Source organism: Bombina bombina, chromosome 10 (assembly GCF_027579735.1).
Source record: "Bombina bombina isolate aBomBom1 chromosome 10, aBomBom1.pri, whole genome shotgun sequence".
Lineage (NCBI taxonomy): Eukaryota > Metazoa > Chordata > Amphibia > Anura > Bombinatoridae > Bombina > Bombina bombina.
Genome location: NC_069508.1, coordinates 57,988,256 through 58,013,656, shown reverse-complemented (window position 1 = coordinate 58,013,656; position 25,401 = coordinate 57,988,256). Strand labels below are relative to the sequence as shown.

The 25,401-nt window shown below is 38.8% G+C and overlaps 1 protein-coding gene across 1 annotated transcript in view; it reads left to right on the top strand.

Moving 5' to 3' along the window:
• The window catches only part of ABCA4 (ATP binding cassette subfamily A member 4), a 382,609-nt gene that overhangs the window by 12,950 nt on the left and 344,258 nt on the right, over window positions 1-25,401 (top strand). Inside the window, exons 4-5 of the mRNA XM_053693132.1 lie at window positions 2,797-2,936; window positions 16,803-16,930. Of these exons, the coding sequence (XP_053549107.1) occupies window positions 2,797-2,936; window positions 16,803-16,930 (268 nt within the window). The remainder of the gene's footprint in view (window positions 1-2,796; window positions 2,937-16,802; window positions 16,931-25,401) is intronic.

Genomic DNA, 25,401 nt, shown 5'->3' with positions numbered 1-25,401 from the left:
TTCGGCCCGGTGTGGTGAAGACAAGGTAGGGAGATCTTCAGGGGGGTAGTGTTAGGCTTTTTTAAGGGGGGTTTGGGTGGGTTTAGAATAGGGGTATGTGGGTGGTGGGTTGTAATGGGGGGGGTATTGTATTTGTTGTATGCAAAAGAGCTGAATTCTTTGGGGCATGCCCCACAAAAGGCCCTTTTAAGGGCTGGTAAGGTAAAGAGCTTTGAAATTTGTTAAATTTAGAATAGGGCAGGAATTTTTTTTTATTTTGGGGGTTTATTATTTTATTAGGGGGCTTAGAATAGGTGTAATTAGCTTAAATATCTTGTAATCTTTTTTTTATTTTTTGTAATTTAGTGTTTGTTTTTTTTTGCAATTTAGTTTAGTTAATTTAATTGTATTTTTAGATAGATGTTTGTAGTTTATTAAATTTATTGATAGTGTAGGTGTATTTGTAACTTAGGTTAGGATTTATTTTACAGGTAATTGGGTAATTATTTTAACTAGGTAGATATTAAATAGTTAATAACTATTTAATATCTATTATACCTAGTTAAAATAATTAACAATTTACCTGTAAAATAAATATTAACCCTAACATAGCTACAATGTAATTATTAATTATATTGTAGCTATCTTAGGGTTTATTTTATAGGTAAGTATTTAGATTTAAATAGGAATATTTTAGTTTATAAATGAATTAGATTAATTTAATATAAATTTAGTTAGGGTTAGATAGAGTTAATATAGTTAATATAAATACTATAGTAACTATATTAACTATATTAACCCTAATATAATTGGGGTTAATATAGTTAATATATATAATGTAATACCTATATTAACTATAATATACTTAGGGTTAATATAGATAACATAGCTGGCGGCGGGGTAGGTAGATTAAATTAGGGGTTAATCATTTTAATAGAGATGGCGGCGGTGTAAGGGGCTTACATTAGGGGTTAATAATTTTTATATAGGTGGCGGCGGTGTAAGGGGTCAGATTAGGGGATAGATAAGGTAGATGGCGGCGGTTTTAGAGGCTCACAGTAGGGGGTTAGTTTATGTAGATGGCGGTGGGGTCCGGGAGCGGCGGTTTAGGGGGTAATAACTTTATTAGGGATTTCGGGGGGGGGGGGATCGCGGTTGACAGGGAGATAGACATTGCGCATGCGTTAGGTGTTAGGTTTATTTTAGCAGATCGCGGTTGACAGGGAGATAGACATTGCGCATGCGTTAGGTGTTAGGTTTATTTTCTAGTTAGTTTAGGGAGTTACGGGGCTCCAATAGTCAGCGTAAGGCTTCTTACGGCTGCTTTTTGTGGCGAGGTGAAAATGGAGTAAGTTTTCTCCATTTTCGCCACGTAAGTCCTTACGCTGCATATTGGATACCAAACTGCGCGGGTTTGGTATACCTGCCTATGGCCCAAAAAACTGTGGGCGACGGCAGAAATATACGGGCGTAACTTCTAGGTTACGCCGTATATGTGATACCAAATCCGCGCAAATATTGGCGTCGCCGGCTTTTGCGGGCGACGCTTTATATCGGATCGACCCCCTGGTCTGCAAAACTATGCAAATGTTGTAAAAAATCTCACAGTTTAACACGCTTTTAAAATGTTTTGTATACAGATATTTTGCACTGCATTTATAGTGCATATAAAAATGTTATGTCTTTACACAAAGGAAAGGCAATTTAAATAAGTCACCATTATTATTCATTTTGGCAAAAGGACAATTAGCGGAACATTAAACCCAAAATTCTCTTCAATGATTCAGACAGAGCAAAGAATTTTAAACAACTTTCCAACTTACTTTAATTTAATTTGCTTCATTCTCTTAGTATCATTTGTTGAAACGTATACCTAGGTAGGCTCAGGAGCTGAGAGAAGGCTGCTGATTGGTGGCTGCATAAATATGCCTCTTGTAACTGGCTTACCAATGTGTTTAACTAGCTCCCAGTAGTGCGTTGCTGCTTCTTCAATAAAGGATACCAAGAGAATGAAGCAAACTTGATAATAGAAAAACATTGAAAAGTTGTTCAAACATGAATGCTCTATCTGAATCATGAAAGAAAAATGTTGGGTTTCATGTCCCTTTAATAATAATTTTGATGTAAGGTATACAAATCTCCCAACTGTTTCTATTTGAGAGGGACAGTCCTAAATTCTGAGCTATGTCACTGTGCCCCTCTGAGACAGCCATATGTCCCTACTTGCCTTAGCCCCACCTACCCAGACATGCCTACAAACCGCCCAGCCACACCCACTGGCTACCCACACACACACAACCTCACCCGCTAACCACCTGCATCCCTGCCCCCACCCCATATGATCAACCCACAAAACAGTAAAAGTCCCTCATCCACCAGTTGAGTCATTTATACCCAGGCACAAATGTTGAGAAGAATAATGTAAATTCTTGAAAGAAATACTTTATAAAATCTGATTGGTAATGTGTAAACTTTTCTGACCACTGACAGTTTACATTCTGATAAAACATCAGATACAAAAATACATGCTTGTGTCTTGTGAGGGAATTACAGAAAATAAACAAGTTAAAGGCACGTAAACTCTAAATTCAATTCCTCACTCTCTTCCAAAACACCTTAAGTTGTAATGAAACGCGTTGTAAAAATATCTACCTGGCTTGCTCTCACCTTAATAACATTCAGGTTTATTCTCAATAAAGTCACAATTTGATAATTTACATATTTGTTAAAAAATGTGCAGGTTACAGAAATATTACAGTTTGCTTTTTTGATTTATTCTTTCCATAAATAATTATTTATTCATTATTTTTTTCCCAGCCTTGCAAGAGCATATAAGGATGCGCAAGATTTGCTGTTGGGAAAGCCAGAAATCCACCATTTAAGTCAAATATGGAAGGAGATGTATACGTTGTCGCACTTTATGGATACCATGCGCACAAACCCTGGAAAAGTTGCAGGCAATTATAATTTTACTTTTTTTTCTCTTTTTTATCATCTATATGTTATTTTTACTATTAAATTGTATTAATAAAGCAGTCACATTATGTAGCATTAGGTACACAGGTATGGTTACAACAAATATCATTGATTTATGGTTATGCTCAGAAGAGCTTACAATCAACAGGTAAATCAAATTTTTATAGCAACACACTTTAAAGGGACATGAAACACAATTTTTTTTCTTTCATGATTCAGATAGAGCATGCAACTTTCTAATTTACTTGTATTATCTAATTTACTTTATTCTCTTGATATTCTGTGCTGAAAAGCATATCTAGATAGGCTCAGTGGCTGCTGATTGGTGGCTGCACATAGATGCCTCGTGTGATTGGCTCACCTGTGCAGTGCTATTTCTTCAAAAAAGGATATCTAAAGAATGAAGCAAATTAGATAGAAGTAAATTGGAATGTTGTTTAAAATTGTATTCTCTACCTGAATCATGAAAGAAAAATTCTGGGTTTAGTGTCCCTTTAAGGGACATTGAACTTTTTCTCCCATTGAGGCCTAGATTACAAGTGGAGCGCTAATTTATTGTGCGCCCGCAAATGAGCTCACGGTAGCAATTAGCGCTTATGAAATTAACCAGAGATCAGATCAGATGGTAGAGCGCTTCTCTTTTCGTATGCAAATTTTTATGACCCTGGAGAGGTCTCCCAAAGGGTTATGGAGAAACCAGACGTGGACTCCTTGCCCAGTGTGCTTAGAGGAATATGGCTGCACCTCACTGACGAGGCCCATAGAAGGCCGAAACGATCGTCTGGGGTTGTCATGTTCCTTGTTCAGTGGAGAGTTGCCTGGTATTTCGGGGCTGGACTGACCTTACTTGGTGGGATCAGACTCATATACTTCAGGAAAGTTTTCCTCTGTGAAAAGCACAACTGGGCTAAAAGAGGCTGCTCCTAGGTGGTAACTCGCCATACAACAAGCCACTGAGCTGTTGTTCGTTCCTGGTAGAACGCTTCTCTCTTCGTATGCTAATTTTATAAATGTCCACCAAATGCCCCCCAAATCAAATGTAATATACTTTATTAAAAAATAAAGATAGTAGCATCTTTATTTTTTAACAAAGTAACTGTACTTAGCAGTTATTGGGGGCTAAAGTTAGCTGGTGTGGGGTGTTTTTTGAATTTTTTTAAAGGTATTCAAATTCTACAGCCTTGACTTGAAAGAAAATGTTTGTCCATATTCTTCAATGTTTAAAGAACATTAAAAACCTCTTGCTTATGTGTAAATGCCCTACGCTCCCTAATGAGGCCAAAACAGCAAATTCTGTAACCTGTGAATAGTTTTGTCGTTATGGATTGAATTGTGGGGAAATTCATTTTTAATTTCCCAAATTAAAGGGGCATTGAACTTAATACATGTTTGTAATGATGTGTAGTAGGAAAAAAACAAAAACAAAACCCCAATATACTTTCATTATTTATTTTCTCCTTTTTCATGTAATTTCCTGAAATTTCTAATTTCTGTTAAAAGTGGAAGTACAGCCTTAACGCTGCCAAATTCAACACAGTTATTGGTGGCACACTTTAGTGACTCATTAATAACTCTCTTTAATTGGTCTCAGCAGAGAGGAAAACCTAGGTTATAACATGGCTGCATCTATTGCTTTAAATGCAATATTTAAAGAAAGAAAATATAATGTTAAAAAAATCTGCATATTTTCATCACTAATATTTGCTTTGAATCTATTCACCTAGCATTTATTTTGTGTTTAGTGTCCCGTTAAGAGAAAAGTGATGATAAATAAAATATTTGTGAACAGTTCTAAAAATTCCTGATTAAAGTAACCTTTCCAGTAACACTATTATATAGTTATAGTTTATGTCTATATTTATTTGTTTGTGTATCATTATTCCAAATAACAAGGACTATGTCTCTGTGTCTATTTACAGTTTAATAAACATACAATTTTATGCAAGAGATGAAAGCAAAAAGGTAATGATAGAGCCCATGTGTTCAATGTAAATCATGCACAGACCCATATTTATCTGTCTACCCTCAAGCTACACTGTTAAAAACGTGGGTCATTAATCATTGTCTTTTTAAGTAAGACTTTAAAAGATTCTTTTAGCTTTTAACTACCAGACAATTATACTGCTCTGACAATTATAAACATAGACGACAGGTTATCAAACTTGGTCCTTGAACCGAAAATTTTACCTAAATGCACATATAGTAAAGTTCAAATTTATCTTATCAGACTTTGGTTCACCAAAGGTGACCACAATAAATTAGATTTTCAACCTTACTGCAAGCTCAGATTTACCCAGATGTCCTCTGTTTTTTTGTTTTTTTTTAATAAAGCTTAAACAAACTGAAATTTAGAGTAATTTGTTATAACATGCAGCAAGCAAACAAGGATGCCCATATCTTCAAGGGAACCGCTAGTTTACGCGTTTCGGCATTATGCTGTACTTATAGCTACTCATATAGTATAATATATATATATATATATAGTATATTATATAATATATATATATATATATATGTAAGAACCATACAATTATTGTATAGCCAATCAGCACATCTAATCAACTATCCCTTCTGATTGGTTACACAATACATTTTATGGTTTTTACTTTTATGTAATGGAGGATTTTAATTGAAATTTTTTTGTCTACTCCATAACATAAATTAATATTGTTTTTTGCCTGGAAATAAGCTTCACTAAGCAGTAAAAGCAAACCTATCTTCCGCTGATGAGAGTTAATAGACTCAAAACTGCTGTCCAGAAGTGGTTTCTGCTTTGCTGCACTTACCCTATAAGGGGATCCTGTGGCCAGACACAGTATGGAAGCACATACTGTGAGATATTGTATATCTAATTTGCATATCTTATCCAGAGTTCTCTGGTACATTAGTAACAATGTATATAGACTACTTATTTGGGAAGGCAAGCAGGGATACTTGCTAGATATGCTGCTTGGCTATGCAATAATTCTTTCCAATGGCATGGAGAGTCCACAAATCCATTCTAATTACTAGTGGGAATTCAACTCCTGGCCACCAGGAGGAGGCAAAGAACACCCCCGCAAAGCTATAAGTATCCCTCCCACTTCCCATAACCCCCAGTCATTCTTTGCCTGTGTACATCGTAGGAGGTGTGCGAAGATGGTGTGCTGAAGAAAATAAAGTTTTAATCCTTTACTGTGTACTTTTCTCTACAAGCAAGGATTGGGGCAATGCTGTGTCCATGTATTCCTCTTAAGTAAGAGTAATGGTGGCTATTAGCTGTTGAAGGTCGGTAAGGTTGTCCTTACTTGAACTCTAACAATTTATGCTATCCCCCTATATAGATAACCACGGTTGGTTACTCTGCTTTTCTTGTATCTTCAGGTCCCTGTCAGCGGTCAGATGAGGCTAACAGACTTGAAGCTGCTGTGACTGTTCCACAGCAGAAGACCCTGGAGGGTAAGTCCTTTCTTTATGGGTATGACCGTGCATAGGATTGCTTCACTAAATATTCCCTCATACTCCTATCCCTACGCGGTCCGTTTTTACAGTCTTCCCTTTTATGATAATGGACTCTATTATGTGTGTGGGGACTTTTTATCTCAGAGGGTAATGGGATCTGTTTAAACCCGATTTATCCCTCATCTCAGGACATTATGGGTCAGCGTAGGCTGTAATTTGCAGCCACAAGGACATGGTACCGTTTGTAGTTACTACAGTCCTAGTTTGTCATGGGCGTCATTTTATAACCTTTTAGAGTTTTTTTGACAGAAGTTTTAGTAAGGAGCTATGACATTTAATGTAGCGGGCCAGACATGTTTATATATGTTATAAACAAGCTCTCTATGTTCGTGCTTGCTCTCGTGTTTTTTACATGGGTCTAGAGATGCAGGAACATATAACTCCAGTTTAGTGCTGCAGCGGTGGTCTGCCTTTTTTGTGCAATTGTCTGTCACTAGAGGTGTGTGTATTACACTATGGTAGTTTAGCTGAACGATCTACAGGCTAGTCAGTTTCCTGAAGGTGCCAGTGTTTGGTGCTGGGGTATGGATTCCACCGTCTAGGCATCATTATATGTGGGCTGATTGTTTTTATTAGTGCCGCCATTGTACTCTCATATGGTGTTGCGCACTTCAACTCAGGACATGAAGATTGGCGCGCTCCTTTAGAGAGTATCTCCAGGGGAACTTTGTGACTTGTCAACCCACAATTAATGCTTTGGGGCGCCTTCCTCTGCACTGCTTATGCAGAGGGTGCATTCCTCCCTGTGGGACATTGTATGTCTGTTTTGTATCTTTTTTCAGTAGAAATATCTCTGGATATTTTTATAAGCATTTTGTCTGTTTATACTATGTTTTTTCACATTAAGGGTAGTTTGGTGTACATCTCTACTAATATTCTTTGTTCTTTGATGACAGCAAGGAATCTGAGTGTTTACAGCAACCTGCCTATTTTATCTTGTTGCTGAGATTTTACTTGCATGGTTTATAACACTCTTCTTCTATATCTATGTTTATATATTTTTTTCCTTCCTTCTTTAGGTCTACCTGGTAGCCCAGCGGTTTTCCTCTGCAGCAAAATCCATCAGCCCTGAGTTCTTTACCCTTCAGCCCTGAGTTCTTTACCCTAGGTGGGTTTTTATTGAGATAGACAGCATTCAGGAGTATGAACTATTATAGTAGCTGTGATTCTCCAGAATTGTCGCTGAGCTATTTCCCTTATCTCATCAGGTCTTCTTGACTAAAGTTGCAGTTTCTCTCCCTGGAATGGGGATCACTCAGACTTCTCTTAGTGGCTTGTTCTAAACAATCCAACGATAGACTCTCTGTCCTGGTGACTTGTTCAGGTTCTTTTGTCTCAGATACAGGCTTCTTGAGAACATCCTGGGAGTTTGTTTCTTCAGATGCCAGTCTTCTGGCTGGGGACTAGTTTAAAGTCCTTAGGGGCTTGGGGAATCTGGACTCAGTCAGAGTCTACCCTTCCGAGTTTCATGTTAGAGTTGAGATGGATCTTCTAGATTCTGATAGCCTGGGCCCAACTCATTGCATTCCGGATTGTCAGATCCAATCGGAAAACTTTGCTTCGGTGGATTCTGTCACTGTCAGGCAGGAACATGGAGTTCCTTAGTGATGAGGAGGTAAATCGTATCCTTTGGTGGATGGACTCTCTCTCATCTGTCTCTTTTCTGCAATTCTTGTCCCAGGCATGGACATCTGGTAGGCGGATACCTGAGCAGGCAGACGTTTCTCCGTTTGCCTTTCTCTCTTCGAGTGACTGCCTGCTTCAGGAGCAAGCTTCAGTGTTTCTAATTCGCAGAATTTGGGTTGCAAACATTGTAATGATGTTGTCTTCTCCCCTGTGCAAATTTCCTTGTGAAAGGACTTGGTACTCACAGGCTTTTTCTCTATCCAAATCTAGATTCCCTGAAGCCGACTGCATGGATATTGCATGCCTAGTTTTTGGCTAAATGAGGTTTGTCTGCATAGTAGACTTCTTAATCCAGGCCCATATGCCGGTTTCTCGCAATTTCACTGTAAGGTTTGGCGCACTTCTTTTTTGGTGCATCTCTCGGGGTTCTTTCTTGGCTGTTATGTGAGAGTACCTCATATTTTGTCCTTTCTCCAGGAGAGTCTGGAGAAGGTATTGTCAGTCTGTTTTTTCTCTAAGGTCAGATTATTGTCCTTTCTGGTCTATTGCATAGAGGTTTGGCTGACTTACCAGAGGTTAGGTCCTTTGTTCTAGCCCTGGCTAGAATCAGGCCTGTATTAAAGCCTGCAGCTTCACGGCTTTAAAGTGACACTAAACCCACATTTTTTCTTTCACGATTCAGATAGAAGATGCAATTTTAAGCAACATTCTAATTTACTCCTATTATCAATTTTTTCTTTGTTCTCTTGCTATCTTTATTTAAAAAGCAGGAATGTATAAAGTTTAGGATTAGCATTTTAGATTCAGCACTCTGGATAGCGTTTGCTTATTGGTTACTACATTCAGCCAATCAATAAGCATGCATAACCAAGGTTCTGAACCACAAATGGGTCGACTCTTTAGCTTTACATTACTGCTTTTTAAATAAAAATAGCAAGAAAACAAAGAAAAAATGATAATAGGAGTAAATTAGAAAGTTGCTTAAAATTGCATGCTCTACCTGAATAATTAAAGAAAAAAATTGGGTTTAGTATTCCTTTAATGTTGTTCTTCAGGTTTTGCAGTAGGCTCTGTTGGAGCCTAAGCATTCTGTTGATCTTGTTTTGGAAAGTTTTGTCCTTGCTGACTTCTTTCTGCTCATAGAGTCTTAGATCTTCGGCTCTACAGTGGGATCCCTCTTTTCTTATTTTCTACATGGACAAGGCGGTCCTTTGTTTCCGGAGGAGATTTTTTCTTATGGTTTCCTTCTTTGTGTCTTAATCCTTCTTCTCTGGAAGATTGTCTATTTTTTAACTTGGATGTAGTTGGTGCTCAAGATCCTTATCTCTAGGCTTCAAGAGATTTTGTTTAAGGCTAGTTAGCTAGCTAGCAGCCTCCTTAGAGGATTAAGGCTTAATGAATCTGAGTTTGAGCAAGTTTGTAAGAGCAACTTGGTCCTCATATTTTCATACAGTCTCTAAATGTTTGTGTTTTTTCCTTAAGCTGAGGCTTCTTTTGGGAGAGAGGTTCTTCAAGCAGTGGTGCCTTCAGTTTAGGTCTGCCTGTCTTGTTTCTCCCTCCCGTTCCATTCTGTGTCCTCTAGCGTGAGTATTGATTCCGACTAGTAATTAGAATGGATTAGTGGACTCTCCATGCCATTGGAAAGAAAACAAAATGAATGCTTACCTGATAAATTCTTTTCTTTCCTGGCACGGAGAGTCCATGACCCGCCCTGGTCTAAATTCAAACGGCGTATTAATTTCTAGAACTTCAGACACCTCTATACCCCGGGTGTTCCTCTTCTCTTTCCGTATTCCCTCGGCTGAATGACTGGGGGTTATGGGAAGTGGAAGGGATACTTATAGCTTTTCTGGGGTGTTCTTTGCCTCCTTCTGGTCGCCAGGAGTTGAATTCTCACTAGTAATTAGAATGGATTTATGGACTCTTCATGCCAGGAAAGAAAATAATTTATCAGGTAAGCATACATTTTGTTTTGTTTTTTATGGTTTTTACTTTTATATAATGGAGGATTATAATTATATCTATCTATCGTGGGATACTATTTATCTACCAGTATAAAAGTAGGAGTGCGCATTTAAGAGAGCTTATTATAGCTCCACTTCACGTGAGTAATGAATCGTCAATTTCAACACAGATTTGTATCACAATACAGTATTATATGTTTCTTTTTCTTTGAGGACTATTTAGATCACTTGGACACTTGATTTAGAATCATCTTTTTTATGGACATATCCTTTATTTGATACCAGATATTTATTTTATTTTATCACATTTGTTATAATTTTGTATTTTTTTTGTGAGTATATTGCACATTTATCTTTTAACACAACCTGTGCAGCAATAGGACAGATGGTCACAACATCTTCTTTATGATCTCATGTGTTCTGGAATACTAGACATGAATGGCTTAGTTTTGGTTATTAGAAGGCCTCTAATTTCAAGGGGATTTTGCGATACATTCACACAATTGGCCAAGGGCTCATTTTGCCAAATTCTCAAAACCACCTAACAAAACTGTATATATTTTAAAAGTAGACAATCCAAGGTCATCTAGACACATTTTTGTGCATCTGTGCCACCAGATGTATACTAAATGGGATCATAAAAAATGTATTAAAGGGATAGTCTAGTCAAAATTAAACTTTCATGATTCAGATAGAGCATGCAATTTTAAGCAACTTTCTAATTTACTCCTATTATCAAATTTTCTTCTGTCTCTTTGCATCTTTATTTGAAAAAGCAAGAATGTAAGCTTAGGAACTGGACCATTTTTGGTTCAGCACCTGGGTAGCGCTTGCTGATTGGTGGCTACATTTATATACCAATTAGCAAGCACTACCCAGGTTCTGAACCAAACATGGGCTGGCTCCTAAGCTTGCATCCAAATAAAAATACCAAGAGAACAAAGAAAATTTTATAATAGGAGTAAATTAGAAAGTTGCTTACAATTGCATGCTCTATCTGCATCATGAAAGTTTAATTTTGACTAGACTATCCCTTTAACTTTTGTGTTTCTCACTGAATACACCATATACATCTACAGGACTAAAATTATTTTTCTAAATTGGACTTCTATCAGTATTTTAGAAATGCATAAGATGTTCTAACACAGTCTTTGATTCAAGTTGAACACTGTTTTTGAGAATGTTTTCTCATTCTCTTTTTGTAGTAGCTTTTCTGTGCACCTATCTTATTTTTTGAAGGGAAAACAGAACTGAGAAAATGCTGGCCAGACAGGTACAATATTTTCAGACTCAAGCATTTCTGTTCTCAAATGATAGACTTGTTATCACTTCTGTTTGAAAGTTGAGGAGAGATGGTTTCCAGACGCAGATGATTTGTAAAGTATATAGGAATTAAAAACAGCCATTTTTATCATATAGACTGCAGTCTTTTTCTGCCAAATTTCAATTATTTTTTTTTAACAAGTTGTGGCTTTAAAATCTGATCTGACAGGTCTACTCCGTCCATGTAATTGTAGTCTATAATGCAAACAGTAGCTGGGTCATTCAACTTCTTGTCTTTGTGCACTTCTTATTTATGGTTGACAGTAACAGGTTATGTCAGTAACTTCTACTGCTATCCAAAATATATAATGGAAGCATATTGGAAACTTTCTTTTACAATGCATAATTAAAAAATATCAACAGGGTTTACTGTCCCTTTAAAGTGAAAGTCAATCCTAGTGTTTTACAAATGCTAGGATTGACTATTGAAACAAATAAAGGGGACTTTCATTGATAAGGTATAAGATACTTCATGTAGAAAGCTCCTTTATTTGTTTCAATTGATCGCTGTTCTTAGCTGCTACAGCAGCCCTTGGCAAAAAATTTTTTTTACTTAGAGGTGATGTTTTCACCTCTTAGCCAATAGCCTTGTGGTAAACCCGGCCCTTGGGAGATGGATTTACCGCACGGCTATTGGCTAAGAGGTGAAAACGTCACCTCTTAGCAAAAAATCTTTTTTGCTGTAGCAGCTAAGAACGGCGATCGATTGAAACAAATAAATGAGCTTTCTACATGAAGTATCTTATACCTTATCAATGAAAGTCCCCTTTATTTGTTTCAATAGTCAATCCTAGCATTTGTAAAACGCTAGAATTGACTTTTACTTTAAAGGAACAGTAACCATGTTGATATTTTTTCATTATGCATTGTAAAAGAAATTTTCCAATATACTTCCATGTTCCATTATATATTTTGGATAGCAGTAGAAGTTACTGACATAACCTGTTACATACTGTCAACCATAAATAAGAAGTGTACCAAGACAAGAAGTTGAATGACCCAGCTACAAAAAAACCCAACAGTTTGCATTATAGATTACAATTACATAAACGGAGTAGACCTGTCAGATCAGATTAAAGGGACATTAAACCTCACATTTTTAGTTCATGAATTAAACTAGAGAATGCAAATTTAAACAACATTCCAATTGACTTCTATTATAAAATTTGCTTAATTCTTTAGATATCCTTTGTTGAAGAAATAGCAATGCACAAAGGTGAGCCAATCACACGACAGATCTATGTGCAGCCACCAATCAGCAGCTACAGAGCCTATCTAGATATGCTTTTCAGCAAAGGATATCAAGAGAATGAAGCACATTAGATAATAGAAGTATATTAGAAAGTTGTTTACAATTGCTTGTTATATCTGAATCATGAAAGAAAAAAGTTGGGTTTCATGTCCCTTTAAGGAACCACAACTTGAAAAAAGAAAACAACGAAATCTGGTAGAAAAAGACTGCAGTCTATATGATAAAAATGGCTGGTTTTAATTCCTATATACTTTACAAATCATCTGCGTCTGGTAACCATCTCTCCTCAACTTTCAAACAGAGGTGATAACAAGTCTATCATTTGAGAACAGAAATGCTTGAGTCTGAAAATATTAAGTAGGATTGACTCTCACTTTAAGGGCGCCATGTACTAAGGCGTCAATTTTTTCGCACAGACCGTATCGAATTAACCCGCCGGCATTCGCACCATGCGGATAGAACTTCGTTACATGAATGTACTAAAAACCAAGCCGTAAAATTTTGCGTCTATTGTGTCTCGAAGACAATCGGATTATTGATAACTTTGAAGCTTCGTTTGGCGCGAAAGAGCAAAGTTACGAAGCAGTCTGCGACCTGATTGGTTTAGTTCTTTACCCACGTGACGATCTAGGTGTCATAATCGTCAGACAAGCGGCAACGTCTGGCTGCTGACATGTATAAGAATGTGCATTTTCCCAGAAATCTTAGAATATTGTTTATTTATAACAATTTATAATATTGTTAAGTCTCTAGAAATCTAAAAAGCAATTCTGTTCCATTTTAAAATACTCAGCTGCCAGTCATAAAGGAAATGCCAATACATTTTTTGTGTACTTAAAATCATTTTTTTGACACTTTTAGTTGTCAATTGCCACATATTTTCTATTATGCAAGTTCTTTTAATAGCAGATGATGTGGAAAAGAAAGAATTGAAAACAAAACGTGTAAGGTACTGTATGAATTGGGCAGAGTTGGGGGTAAAATGACTTATCACATGCAAGATAGATACAAAACCTGCAGTGACTTTACCCTTTGTGTGCTAATCAGTTTTGACAGATAAAGCTTTAGTTTGTTAGTAACACATTTGGATATATGTGTCTACGTGTCTATATCATGACATCACTAATGCTGTATTTCACCCTCTTCTGTGCCCCCCCGGGAGAGGAGGAAATCTTGCACAATACAGAAACAAAGGATTGCAATATCATTAAAGGGACAGTAACGTCAGCATTAAATTTTCATGATTCAGATAGAGCATGCACTTATATAATAATTTTCCAATGTACTTCTATAATCTAATTTTCCTTATTTTATTAGCATCTTTTGTTGCAAAGCATACCTAAGTAGGCTCAGTAGCATCAAAGCACTACTAGGAGCTAGCTGCTGATTGGTGGCTGCACATATATGCCTTTTCTTGTTGGTTCACCTGAAGTGTTCTTCTAGCTCCCAGTAGCGCATTGCTGCTCATTCAACAAAGGATAACAAGAAACTGAAGCAAATTTGATAATTGATGTCAATTGGAAAGTTGTTTAAAATTGTATGCTCTGTCTGAATCACAAAAGTAAAACAAATGGGTTTCATGTGTCTTTATCCCCTTAATGACTACTAGCACTACTAAACCCAAAATGTTTCTTTCGTGATTCAGCTTGAGAATACAATTTAAAAAAAAACATTCCAATTTACTTCTATTATCTAATTTGCTTAATCTTTTAGATATCCTTTGTTGAAGAAATAGCAATGCACATGGGTGAGCCAATCACACAAGGCATCTATGTGCTGCTACTAATCAGCATCTACTGAGCCTATCTAGATATGCTTTTCAGCAAAGAATATCAAGAGAATGAAGCAAATTAGATAATAGAAGTAAATTAGAAAGTTGTTTAAAATTACATGCTCTTTCTAAATCATGAAAGAAAAAAAAATTGTTTCATGTCCCTTTAAGGACCAACGCCGTACCCTGTATAGTGCTATTGTCCACGGCTCCTTCTGTCTAGATTGCACTATTTCTGCTTGCCCCATGAGAGGGTCAGTGCAGAAATAGTAGTGCAGGAGATTACTGATGTAGAGAGAGACACTCTGTGTCCTTCTTTAGATCAGTTTGCGGTGGTGCTGATCTTTGGTGGTGTGAGAGGGTCAGGAGGAAGGTGGGTGGACAGCACATTACTGGAGGGTAGCGGGAATGGTGAGACCGTGTGGGACAGCTTAACTCAGAAAAGTGTTTAAAAGGACACTAAACCCAATTTTTGTCATGATTCAGATAGAGCATGCAATTTTAAGCAACTTTCTAATTTAGTCCTATTATAAATTTTTCTTCGTTCTCTTGCTATCTTTATTTAAAAAGCAGGAATGTGAAGCTTAGGAGCCAGGCCATTTTAGGTTCAGCACCCTGGATAACGCTTGCTTATTGGTGACTAGTAAATTTAGCTACCAATAAGCAAGCGTAACCAAGGTTCTTAACCAAAAATGGTCTGTCTCTTAAGCTTTACATTCCTACTAAATGATCGATTAGAGGGGGAGGTCAGGAAGGTGAGGGGGCCCACTGCACATAAAAATATTTAAAAACTAGGTACAGCTGCCAGTACCTACGATTGCGGACACTAGTTAGAGGGGGAAGGGTTCAGGGAGGTTGGCGGGTAAGGGGGGGATCGTACACTGCAGAAAAAATTTATAATAAAAAAATGACTTAAAACTTTATAGTGGCAGACTGTCTGCCAGTACCTAAGATGGTGGTGACCAGTGTAGGTAAGGTAGGGAAGATGGCTGTTTGGGAGGGATCAGGGGTGGGAAGTGTCAGGTGTGAGGGTAATCTCTACACTACAGCTAAAACTAACCTTTTAAACTACCTAATTAATGTCTTCACTGCTGGGAATAATAAAAGTGTGGTGCACAGCTGCAATTAGCGGCCTTCTAATTTCAAAAAAAGCAATGGCAAAGTCATATATATTTCTGAACAATGAGGATCCCAGAGAAGCTTTTACAATCATTTGTGTTATGACTGCACAAGTGGTATGTAAATAATTTCAATGAGAAACCCAAAGTTTGTGAAAAAGTTAACACATTTATTTAAATGATCACATTATGCACCAAGATGGTTGCATAAAATAAACCAAAATAGTAAATGAATAACTTGGGTTGTCTTTAAAAAAAAAAAAAATAATAAAAAAAAAAATAAAAAATATATATATATATATATATATATATATATATATATATATATATAATAGGTAAATAAATTAAAAAACAAGGCTCTATTTAAATGGAGTGAAAACAAAAAAATGCTAAAAATGCTCTAATCTTTTGTGCAAGTTTTTCTCTGAAACTCCCTGTCCTTAAGGGGTTAAGCTTTGCATTACAGAGAACTGGCTTTCAAAATAAATGTTTTAAAAATGGTTTTAAATTCTTACAAGCAATCACTGTATAGAATGTTCCAGATTCAGGTTTCTGAATTCTGTAGGGTGCACATCAGCCATTTTTGAGGAAGTGTTAAAAAACACTGTTTCTGAGGTTAAAGGGACAGTATACACCAAGTTTCATATAACTGCATATAATAGACACTACTATAAAGACTAATATGCACAGATACTGATCTAAAAATCCAGTATAAAACTGTTTAAAAACTTACTTAGAATCTTCCAGTTTAGCTCTGTTTAAAAGGCTACTGGAACACCCACTGCAAGTGGGAAATAGCAGACCCTCCCCCTTCCTTTGCTTATGAAAAAAACCTTTACACAAACAGGAGCAAGCTGGAGTAGATATACGTCAGTATTCTCCTAAAACTTTGGGACTTGGTTAGGAGTCTAAAAATCAGAGCAATGTTATTTAAAAATAAGCAAAACTATACATTAAAAAAAACAAACTATATGGGCTATATAAATGGATCATCTACAAAACATTTATGCAAAGAAAAATCTAGTGTATAATGTCCCTTTAACGTACAAGAAAATTAGTAAAAAATGGTTAAATAATGAAAGAGGATTATTATAAAGTTATTTTTTTAGCATGTAAATTATTTTGTTTGTAGAATTATATTTAGAGTTTAACATCCCTTTAAGAAACAATTAATAAAACAGACTAGTTTGATACCATTTTAATCAGTTATTAATTACAATTGCGCAAATATAATAGTTGCAGTAAATATGCACGTGTTTTATTTTTTTTAGTAATCAAATTTATTTCTTTAGGTCGAGGGATACGGATCAGAGATATCTTGAAGGATGATGAAATTTTAACTGTGTTTTTACTAAAAGATATTGGACTTTCGGACTCTGTGGTCTTTCAGCTCATTAATTCACAAGTGCGAATTGAGCAGGTAAGGCATTTTTTTGTATTAACACATAAAACGCGTCGACTGCTTTAGTGGTCACTGTTTAGAAGGAAAAATAAATTATATTTTATAGACTAGGTAGAATTTTCTCCTGTCTGTGGATAGTTTGGTGTCAGGGACAGGGAACCAGTATCATTCAAAAGAGTCTGAAGTCAAAAATTGTCACTCTTTACCTTTAGTTCATATATTAGCCAAGAACAAAAATGTTTAAAAGACTATTAAATACAGTAGAGTTACATAATCAACAAGTACATAATAAAAATACAATGCTATAGTACTTACTCTGAATTGAAGAAAAAAAACAGTAGATTTTTTTTCTGGTACATTTTAAAATTTACGTCATTTTTCCAGCCCTCTGTATCATGTGACAGCCATCAGCCAATCACATACTTATATATGTATACATTGTGAACTCTTGCACATGCTCAGTAGTAACTGGTGTCTCAGAAAGTGTGCATATAAAAAGACTGTGCTAAATTTGATAATAGAAATAAATCGGAGAGTCTCTTAAAACTGCATGCTATAGGGCCGAATTTAACAATGTCTGTCCGAAATGATACGCTGTAACGTATCATGTCCGACAGACATTGCTGAATGCAGACAGCATACGCTATCGACATTCAGCATTGCATAAGCAGTTCTGGTGAACTTTTTGTGCAATGCAGCCCCCTGCAGATTCACGGCCAATCGGCCGCTAGCAGGGGCTGTCACTCAACCCGATCGGGTTGATTGCTGTACGCCAATCACAGGCTGCAGATCCAGTTAAGGAGAAGCGGTCTTAAGACCGCTGCTTCTTAACTCCTGTTTCCAGTGAGCCTGAAGGCTCGCGCGGAATCAGGGTGAGTTGGCCCCATTCGGGGCATAGTAAATAGACCCCTCTATCTGATTTATGAAAGTTTAATTTTCTATTTATTGACCCTTTTAATGCAATGCAAATTAAATGTTTTACTTATGTGCTTAATTTTTCATCAACTAAGCACTGCATTGAAAAATATCTGCATACAAAATAAATGTTTTATGAGCATAGAAAGAGCATTTTTGTTACCATACTTTTTAGAGCTTTGCAACTCCTGAGCAGTCAAGGGATACACCCTCTCTTCTTGAGTATGTTTGTGGTGCTGTGTCCAATCAGAAGCCAGTTATAATAACAAGTAACTAGAGTCAGGCAAATTGCAGCATAAAGTGTGCACCCCATCCTCTTTGAGGGGAGTAGAAAAAAGTATTTTTTAAATTAAACTTACTTAAATATTTCAAGGTTCCCATTTATGAAGCTGTATATGTAGGTCCAGAGCGGTTTTCTTTTACAAATATTTTTAAATGAATATATATGTTCAGCTAATGTTTAAAAACACTGATTATAGAAGACATTTGTTCTGTTCTCGGGGAAAGTAAAAAAGCCAAAAGAAAATTCTCTAACAAAACATGCCCCAGTTTCTTGGTCATCACTGTCCTATAGTTCAGAACCCCAATGGTAGCACTGGACCAAATCAGAAGGCAAAAAGTGTAGTTAAAAACAAGCATTGGGTCAAAACACACACAGGCAACACAGCACAAAAAACAAAGACTAGATAATGTGATCAGGACAAAATCACAAGGCAGGAGGTGTCATAAAAAAACAAGTAGGATCAGCAACAACAAAGTAATGAAATAAGTAGTGTGCCCAGGAAACTAATTGCATACATGGACTCTAAGGGCTGCAGCAAGCTTTATTAAAGGGACATTCCAGCCAAAATTTGAATCCACATGGATGCATTTCAGTTTTGAATAGAATCATATTTGTAATATACATGTATTAGCAAAAATGCTTCTAATAAAGCTATTGCTGTTTCAAAACTGTATTTAAAGTGAATGTCAATTTTGATGCTAAAGTGCCCGGTTTTTAAAAATTCGATTAAAAAACAGGCGTACTTTAATTCATCAAAATTTACATTTCACTCCTGTTGAGAAAAAACAACTTACCTTTAAATCTTCACAGCAGCTCCAGCTTCCTCTGGTCGTTGCAAGCCATTTCTGACGTCAGAAATGATGGATAGGTCATCCTCCAATCACGGCTTCCCCCTGGGGAATCAGTGTCTGATTCAACGCCGTGATTGGAGGAAGCCGGATTCCTCATTTTAGACCCAGGAAGAGGCTTTGTGACGGGCGGAGGAAGCTGGAACTGCTGTGAAGATTAAAAGGTAAGTTTTTTTTCTCAACAGGAGTGAAATGTAAATTTTGATGAATTAAAGTGCCCCTGTTTTTAATCGAATTTTTAAAACCCGGGCACTTTAGCATCAAAATTGACATTCACTTTAAGTACATATGGTGCTGTGCACCAGTGTTTTAAACACAGCACTTACACATAGAGCCTAAGGTGTTTGTGCCATCTGGTAATGACCCAATTTGTTAATTGCTGACATGATACAAGCCCCGCTGGCGCTCTGAGCAGCTGCAGTATTTAAAATGCTGGTGCACTGAGAATATCTAGCTATACTTCACATGCACGTGCAGAGAAAAAATGTAACACTAAAACAGTGATAACTTTTACTAGAAGCATTTTTGCCAATACATGTATATTGTAAATATGTTTCTATTCAATGATGTAATTCATCTATTTGCATTTAAATTTTGACCAGAGTGTCCCTTTAAATAGTTACAGCTGTTGGAAAATAGAGTGCCAAACCGATATTAGAATAATCTAACATAATAGAGCAACAAAAGCCTTGAGACTGTGCTGGAAAATGATATCCACTAACATAGATGGATGGATGTATAGATAGATAGACAGACGGATGGATAGATGATAGATAGATGATAGATAGATAGATAGCTAGATAGATAGACAGATGGATGGATATGCATAAATAAAAAGAGAGAAGCGCTCAACCTGGAAACGAACAATAGCATAATAGCTTGTTCTATGGCTAGTTACCACCCAAGAAGCAGCCTCTTTTTGCTCAACATGTGCCTTTCACAGAGAAAAACTTTCCTGAAGCATATCAGTCTGATCCTGACTTCACAGTACAGTCCAGCCCCGAAATACCAGGCAATCCCTCTCTGAACAAGAGAAACAGCAAAACCCCAGACGTACGTTTCGGCCTATTGTGGGCCTCGTCAGTGAGGTGCAGCCATATCCCTCTAGGCACACTGAGCAACGGGTCCAACGTCTGGATTCCCGCATCACACTTAGGGAGACTTCCCAAAATGTCATAATTTGCATAAATAAAAAGAGAGAAGCGCTCAACCTGGAAACGAACAATAGCATAATAGCTTGTTCTATGGCTAGTTACCACCCAAGAAGCAGCCTCTTTTTGCTCAACATGTGCCTTTCACAGAGAAAAACTTTCCTGAAGCATATCAGTCTGATCCTGACTTCACAGTACAGTCCAGCCCCGAAATACCAGGCAATCCCTCTCTGAACAAGAGAAACAGCAAAACCCCAGACGTACGTTTCGGCCTATTGTGGGCCTCGTCAGTGAGGTGCAGCCATATCCCTCTAGGCACACTGAGCAACGGGTCCACGTCTGGATTCCCGCATCACACTTAGGGAGACTTCCCAAAATGTCATAATTTGCATAAATAAAAAGAGAGAAGCGCTCAACCTGGAAACGAACAATAGCATAATAGCTTGTTCTATGGCTAGTTACCACCCAAGAAGCAGCCTCTTTTTGCTCAACATGTGCCTTTCACAGAGAAAAACTTTCCTGAAGCATATCAGTCTGATCCTGACTTCACAGTACAGTCCAGCCCCGAAATACCAGGCAATCCCTCTCTGAACAAGAGAAACAGCAAAACCCCAGACGTACGTTTCGGCCTATTGTGGGCCTCGTCAGTGAGGTGCAGCCATATCCCTCTAGGCACACTGAGCAACGGGTCCACGTCTGGATTCCCGCATCACACTTAGGGAGACTTCCCAAAATGTCATAATTTGCATAAATAAAAAGAGAGAAGCGCTCAACCTGGAAACGAACAATAGCATAATAGCTTGTTCTATGGCTAGTTACCACCCAAGAAGCAGCCTCTTTTTGCTCAACATGTGCCTTTCACAGAGAAAAACTTTCCTGAAGCATATCAGTCTGATCCTGACTTCACAGTACAGTCCAGCCCCGAAATACCAGGCAATCCCTCTCTTAACAAAAGAAACAGCAAAACCCCAGACGTACGTTTCGGCCTATTGTGGGCCTCATCAGTGAGGTGCAGCCATATCCCTCTAGGCACACTGAGCAACGGGTCCACGTCTGGATTCCTGCATCACACTTAGGGAGACTTCCCAAAATGTCATAATTTGCATAAATAAAAAGAGAGAAGCGCTCAACCTGGAAATGAACAATAGCATAATAGCTTGTTCTATGGCTAGTTACCACCCAAGAAGCAGCCTCTTTTTGCTCAACATGTGCCTTTCACAGAGAAAAACTTTCCTGAAGCATATCAGTCTGATCCTGACTTCACAGTACAGTCCAGCCCCGAAATACCAGGCAATCCCTCTCTGAACAAGAGAAACAGCAAAACCCCAGACGTACATTTCGGCCTATTGTGGGCCTCGTCAGTGAGGTGCAGCCATATCCCTCTAGGCACACTGAGCAACGGGTCCACGTCTGGATTCCCGCATCACACTTAGGGAGACTTCCCAAAATGTCATAATTTGCATAAATAAAAAGAGAGAAGCGCTCAACCTGGAAACGAACAATAGCATAATAGCTTGTTCTATGGCTAGTTACCACCCAAGAAGCAGCCTCTTTTTGCTCAACATGTGCCTTTCACAGAGAAAAACTTTCCTGAAGCATATCAGTCTGATCCTGACTTCACAGTACAGTCCAGCCCCGAAATACCAGGCAATCCCTCTCTGAACAAGAGAAACAGCAAAACCCCAGACGTACGTTTCGGCCTATTGTGGGCCTCGTCAGTGAGGTGCAGCCATATCCCTCTAGGCACACTGAGCAACGGGTCCACGTCTGGATTCCCGCATCACACTTAGGGAGACTTCCCAAAATGTCATAATTTGCATAAATAAAAAGAGAGAAGCGCTCAACCTGGAAACGAAAAATAGCATAATAGCTTGTTCTATGGCTAGTTACCACCCAAGAAGCAGCCTCTTTTTGCTCAACATGTGCCTTTCACAGAGAAAAACTTTCCTGAAGCATATCAGTCTGATCCTGACTTCACAGTACAGTCCAGCCCCGAAATACCAGGCAATCCCTCTCTGAACAAGAGAAACAGCAAAACCCCAGACGTACGTTTCGGCTTATTGTGGGCCTCATCAGTGAGGTGCAGCCATATCCCTCTAGGCACACTGAGCAACGGGTCCACGTCTGGATTCCCGCATTACACTTAGGGAGACTTCCCAAAATGTCATAATTTGCATAAATAAAAAGAGAGAAGCGCTCAACCTGGAAACGAACAATAGCATAATAGCTTGTTCTATGGCTAGTTACCACCCAAGAAGCAGCCTCTTTTTGCTCAACATGTGCCTTTCACAGAGAAAAACTTTCCTGAAGCATATCAGTCTGATCCTGACTTCACAGTACAGTCCAGCCCCGAAATACCAGGCAATCCCTCTCTGAACAAGAGAAACAGCAAAACCCCAGACGTACGTTTCGGCCTATTGTGGGCCTCGTCAGTGAGGTGCAGCCATATCCCTCTAGGCACACTGAGCAACGGGTCCAACGTCTGGATTCCCGCATCACACTTAGGGAGACTTCCCAAAATGTCATAATTTGCATAAATAAAAAGAGAGAAGCGCTCAACCTGGAAACGAACAATAGCATAATAGCTTGTTCTATGGCTAGTTACCACCCAAGAAGCAGCCTCTTTTTGCTCAACATGTGCCTTTCACAGAGAAAAACTTTCCTGAAGCATATCAGTCTGATCCTGACTTCACAGTACAGTCCAGCCCCGAAATACCAGGCAATCCCTCTCTGAACAAGAGAAACAGCAAAACCCCAGACGTACGTTTCGGCCTATTGTGGGCCTCGTCAGTGAGGTGCAGCCATATCCCTCTAGGCACACTGAGCAACGGGTCCACGTCTGGATTCCCGCATCACACTTAGGGAGACTTCCCAAAATGTCATAATTTGCATAAATAAAAAGAGAGAAGCGCTCAACCTGGAAACGAACAATAGCATAATAGCTTGTTCTATGGCTAGTTATCACCCAAGAAGCAGCCTCTTTTTGCTCAACATGTGCCTTTCACAGAGAAAAACTTTCCTGAAGCATATCAGTCTGATCCTGACTTCACAGTACAGTCCAGCCCCGAAATACCAGGCAATCCCTCTCTGAACAAGAGAAACAGCAAAACCCCAGACGTACGTTTCGGCCTATTGTGGGCCTCGTCAGTGAGGTGCAGCCATATCCCTCTAGGCACACTGAGCAACGGGTCCACGTCTGGATTCCCGCATCACACTTAGGGAGACTTCCCAAAATGTCATAATTTGCATAAATAAAAAGAGAGAAGCGCTCAACCTGGAAACGAACAATAGCATAATAGCTTGTTCTATGGCTAGTTACCACCCAAAAAGCAGCCTCTTTTTGCTCAACATGTGCCTTTCACAGAGAAAAACTTTCCTGAAGCATATCAGTCTGATCCTGACTTCACAGTACAGTCCAGCCCCGAAATACCAGGCAATCCCTCTCTGAACAAGAGAAACAGCAAAACCCCAGACGTACGTTTCGGCCTATTGTGGGCCTCATCAGTGAGGTGCAGCCATATCCCTCTAGGCACACTGAGCAACGGGTCCACGTCTGGATTCCTGCATCACACTTAGGGAGACTTCCCAAAATGTCATAATTTGCATAAATAAAAAGAGAGAAGCGCTCAACCTGGAAACGAACAATAGCATAATAGCTTGTTCTATGGCTAGTTACCACCCAAGAAGCAGCCTCTTTTTGCTCAACATGTGCCTTTCACAGAGAAAAACTTTCCTGAAGCATATCAGTCTAATCCTGACTTCACAGTACAGTCCAGCCCCGAAATACCAGGCAATCCCTCTCTGAACAAGAGAAACAGCAAAACCCCAGACGTACGTTTCGGCCTATTGTGGGCCTCGTCAGTGAGGTGCAGCCATATCCCTCTAGGCACACTGAGCAACGGGTCCACGTCTGGATTCCCGCATCACACTTAGGGAGACTTCCCAAAATGTCATAATTTGCATAAATAAAAAGAGAGAAGCGCTCAACCTGGAAACGAACAATAGCATAATAGCTTGTTCTATGGCTAGTTACCACCCAAGAAGCAGCCTCTTTTTGCTCAACATGTGCCTTTCACAGAGAAAAACTTTCCTGAAGCATATCAGTCTGATCCTGACTTCACAGTACAGTCCAGCCCCGAAATACCAGGCAATCCCTCTCTGAACAAGAGAAACAGCAAAACCCCAGACGTACGTTTCGGCTTATTGTGGGCCTCATCAGTGAGGTGCAGCCATATCCCTCTAGGCACACTGAGCAACGGGTCCACGTCTGGATTCCCGCATCACACTTAGGGAGACTTCCCAAAATGTCATAATTTGCATAAATAAAAAGAGAGAAGCGCTCAACCTGGAAACGAACAATAGCATAATAGCTTGTTCTATGGCTAGTTACCACCCAAGAAGCAGCCTCTTTTTGCTCAACATGTGCCTTTCACAGAGAAAAACTTTCCTGAAGCATATCAGTCTGATCCTGACTTCACAGTACAGTCCAGCCCCGAAATACCAGGCAATCCCTCTCTGAACAAGAGAAACAGCAAAACCCCAGACGTACGTTTCGGCCTATTGTGGGCCTCGTCAGTGAGGTGCAGCCATATCCCTCTAGGCACACTGAGCAACGGGTCCACGTCTGGATTCCCGCATCACACTTAGGGAGACTTCCCAAAATGTCATAATTTGCATAAATAAAAAGAGAGAAGCGCTCAACCTGGAAACGAAAAATAGCATAATAGCTTGTTCTATGGCTAGTTACCACCCAAGAAGCAGCCTCTTTTTGCTCAACATGTGCCTTTCACAGAGAAAAACTTTCCTGAAGCATATCAGTCTGATCCTGACTTCACAGTACAGTCCAGCCCCGAAATACCAGGCAATCCCTCTCTGAACAAGAGAAACAGCAAAACCCCAGACGTACGTTTCGGCCTATTGTGGGCCTCGTCAGTGAGGTGCAGCCATATCCCTCTAGGCACACTGAGCAACGGGTCCACGTCTGGATTCCCGCATCACACTTAGGGAGACTTCCCAAAATGTCATAATTTGCATAAATAAAAAGAGAGAAGCGCTCAACCTGGAAACGAAAAATAGCATAATAGCTTGTTCTATGGCTAGTTACCACCCAAGAAGCAGCCTCTTTTTGCTCAACATGTGCCTTTCACAGAGAAAAACTTTCCTGAAGCATATCAGTCTGATCCTGACTTCACAGTACAGTCCAGCCCCGAAATACCAGGCAATCCCTCTCTGAACAAGAGAAACAGCAAAACCCCAGACGTATGTTTCGGCTTATTGTGGGCCTCATCAGTG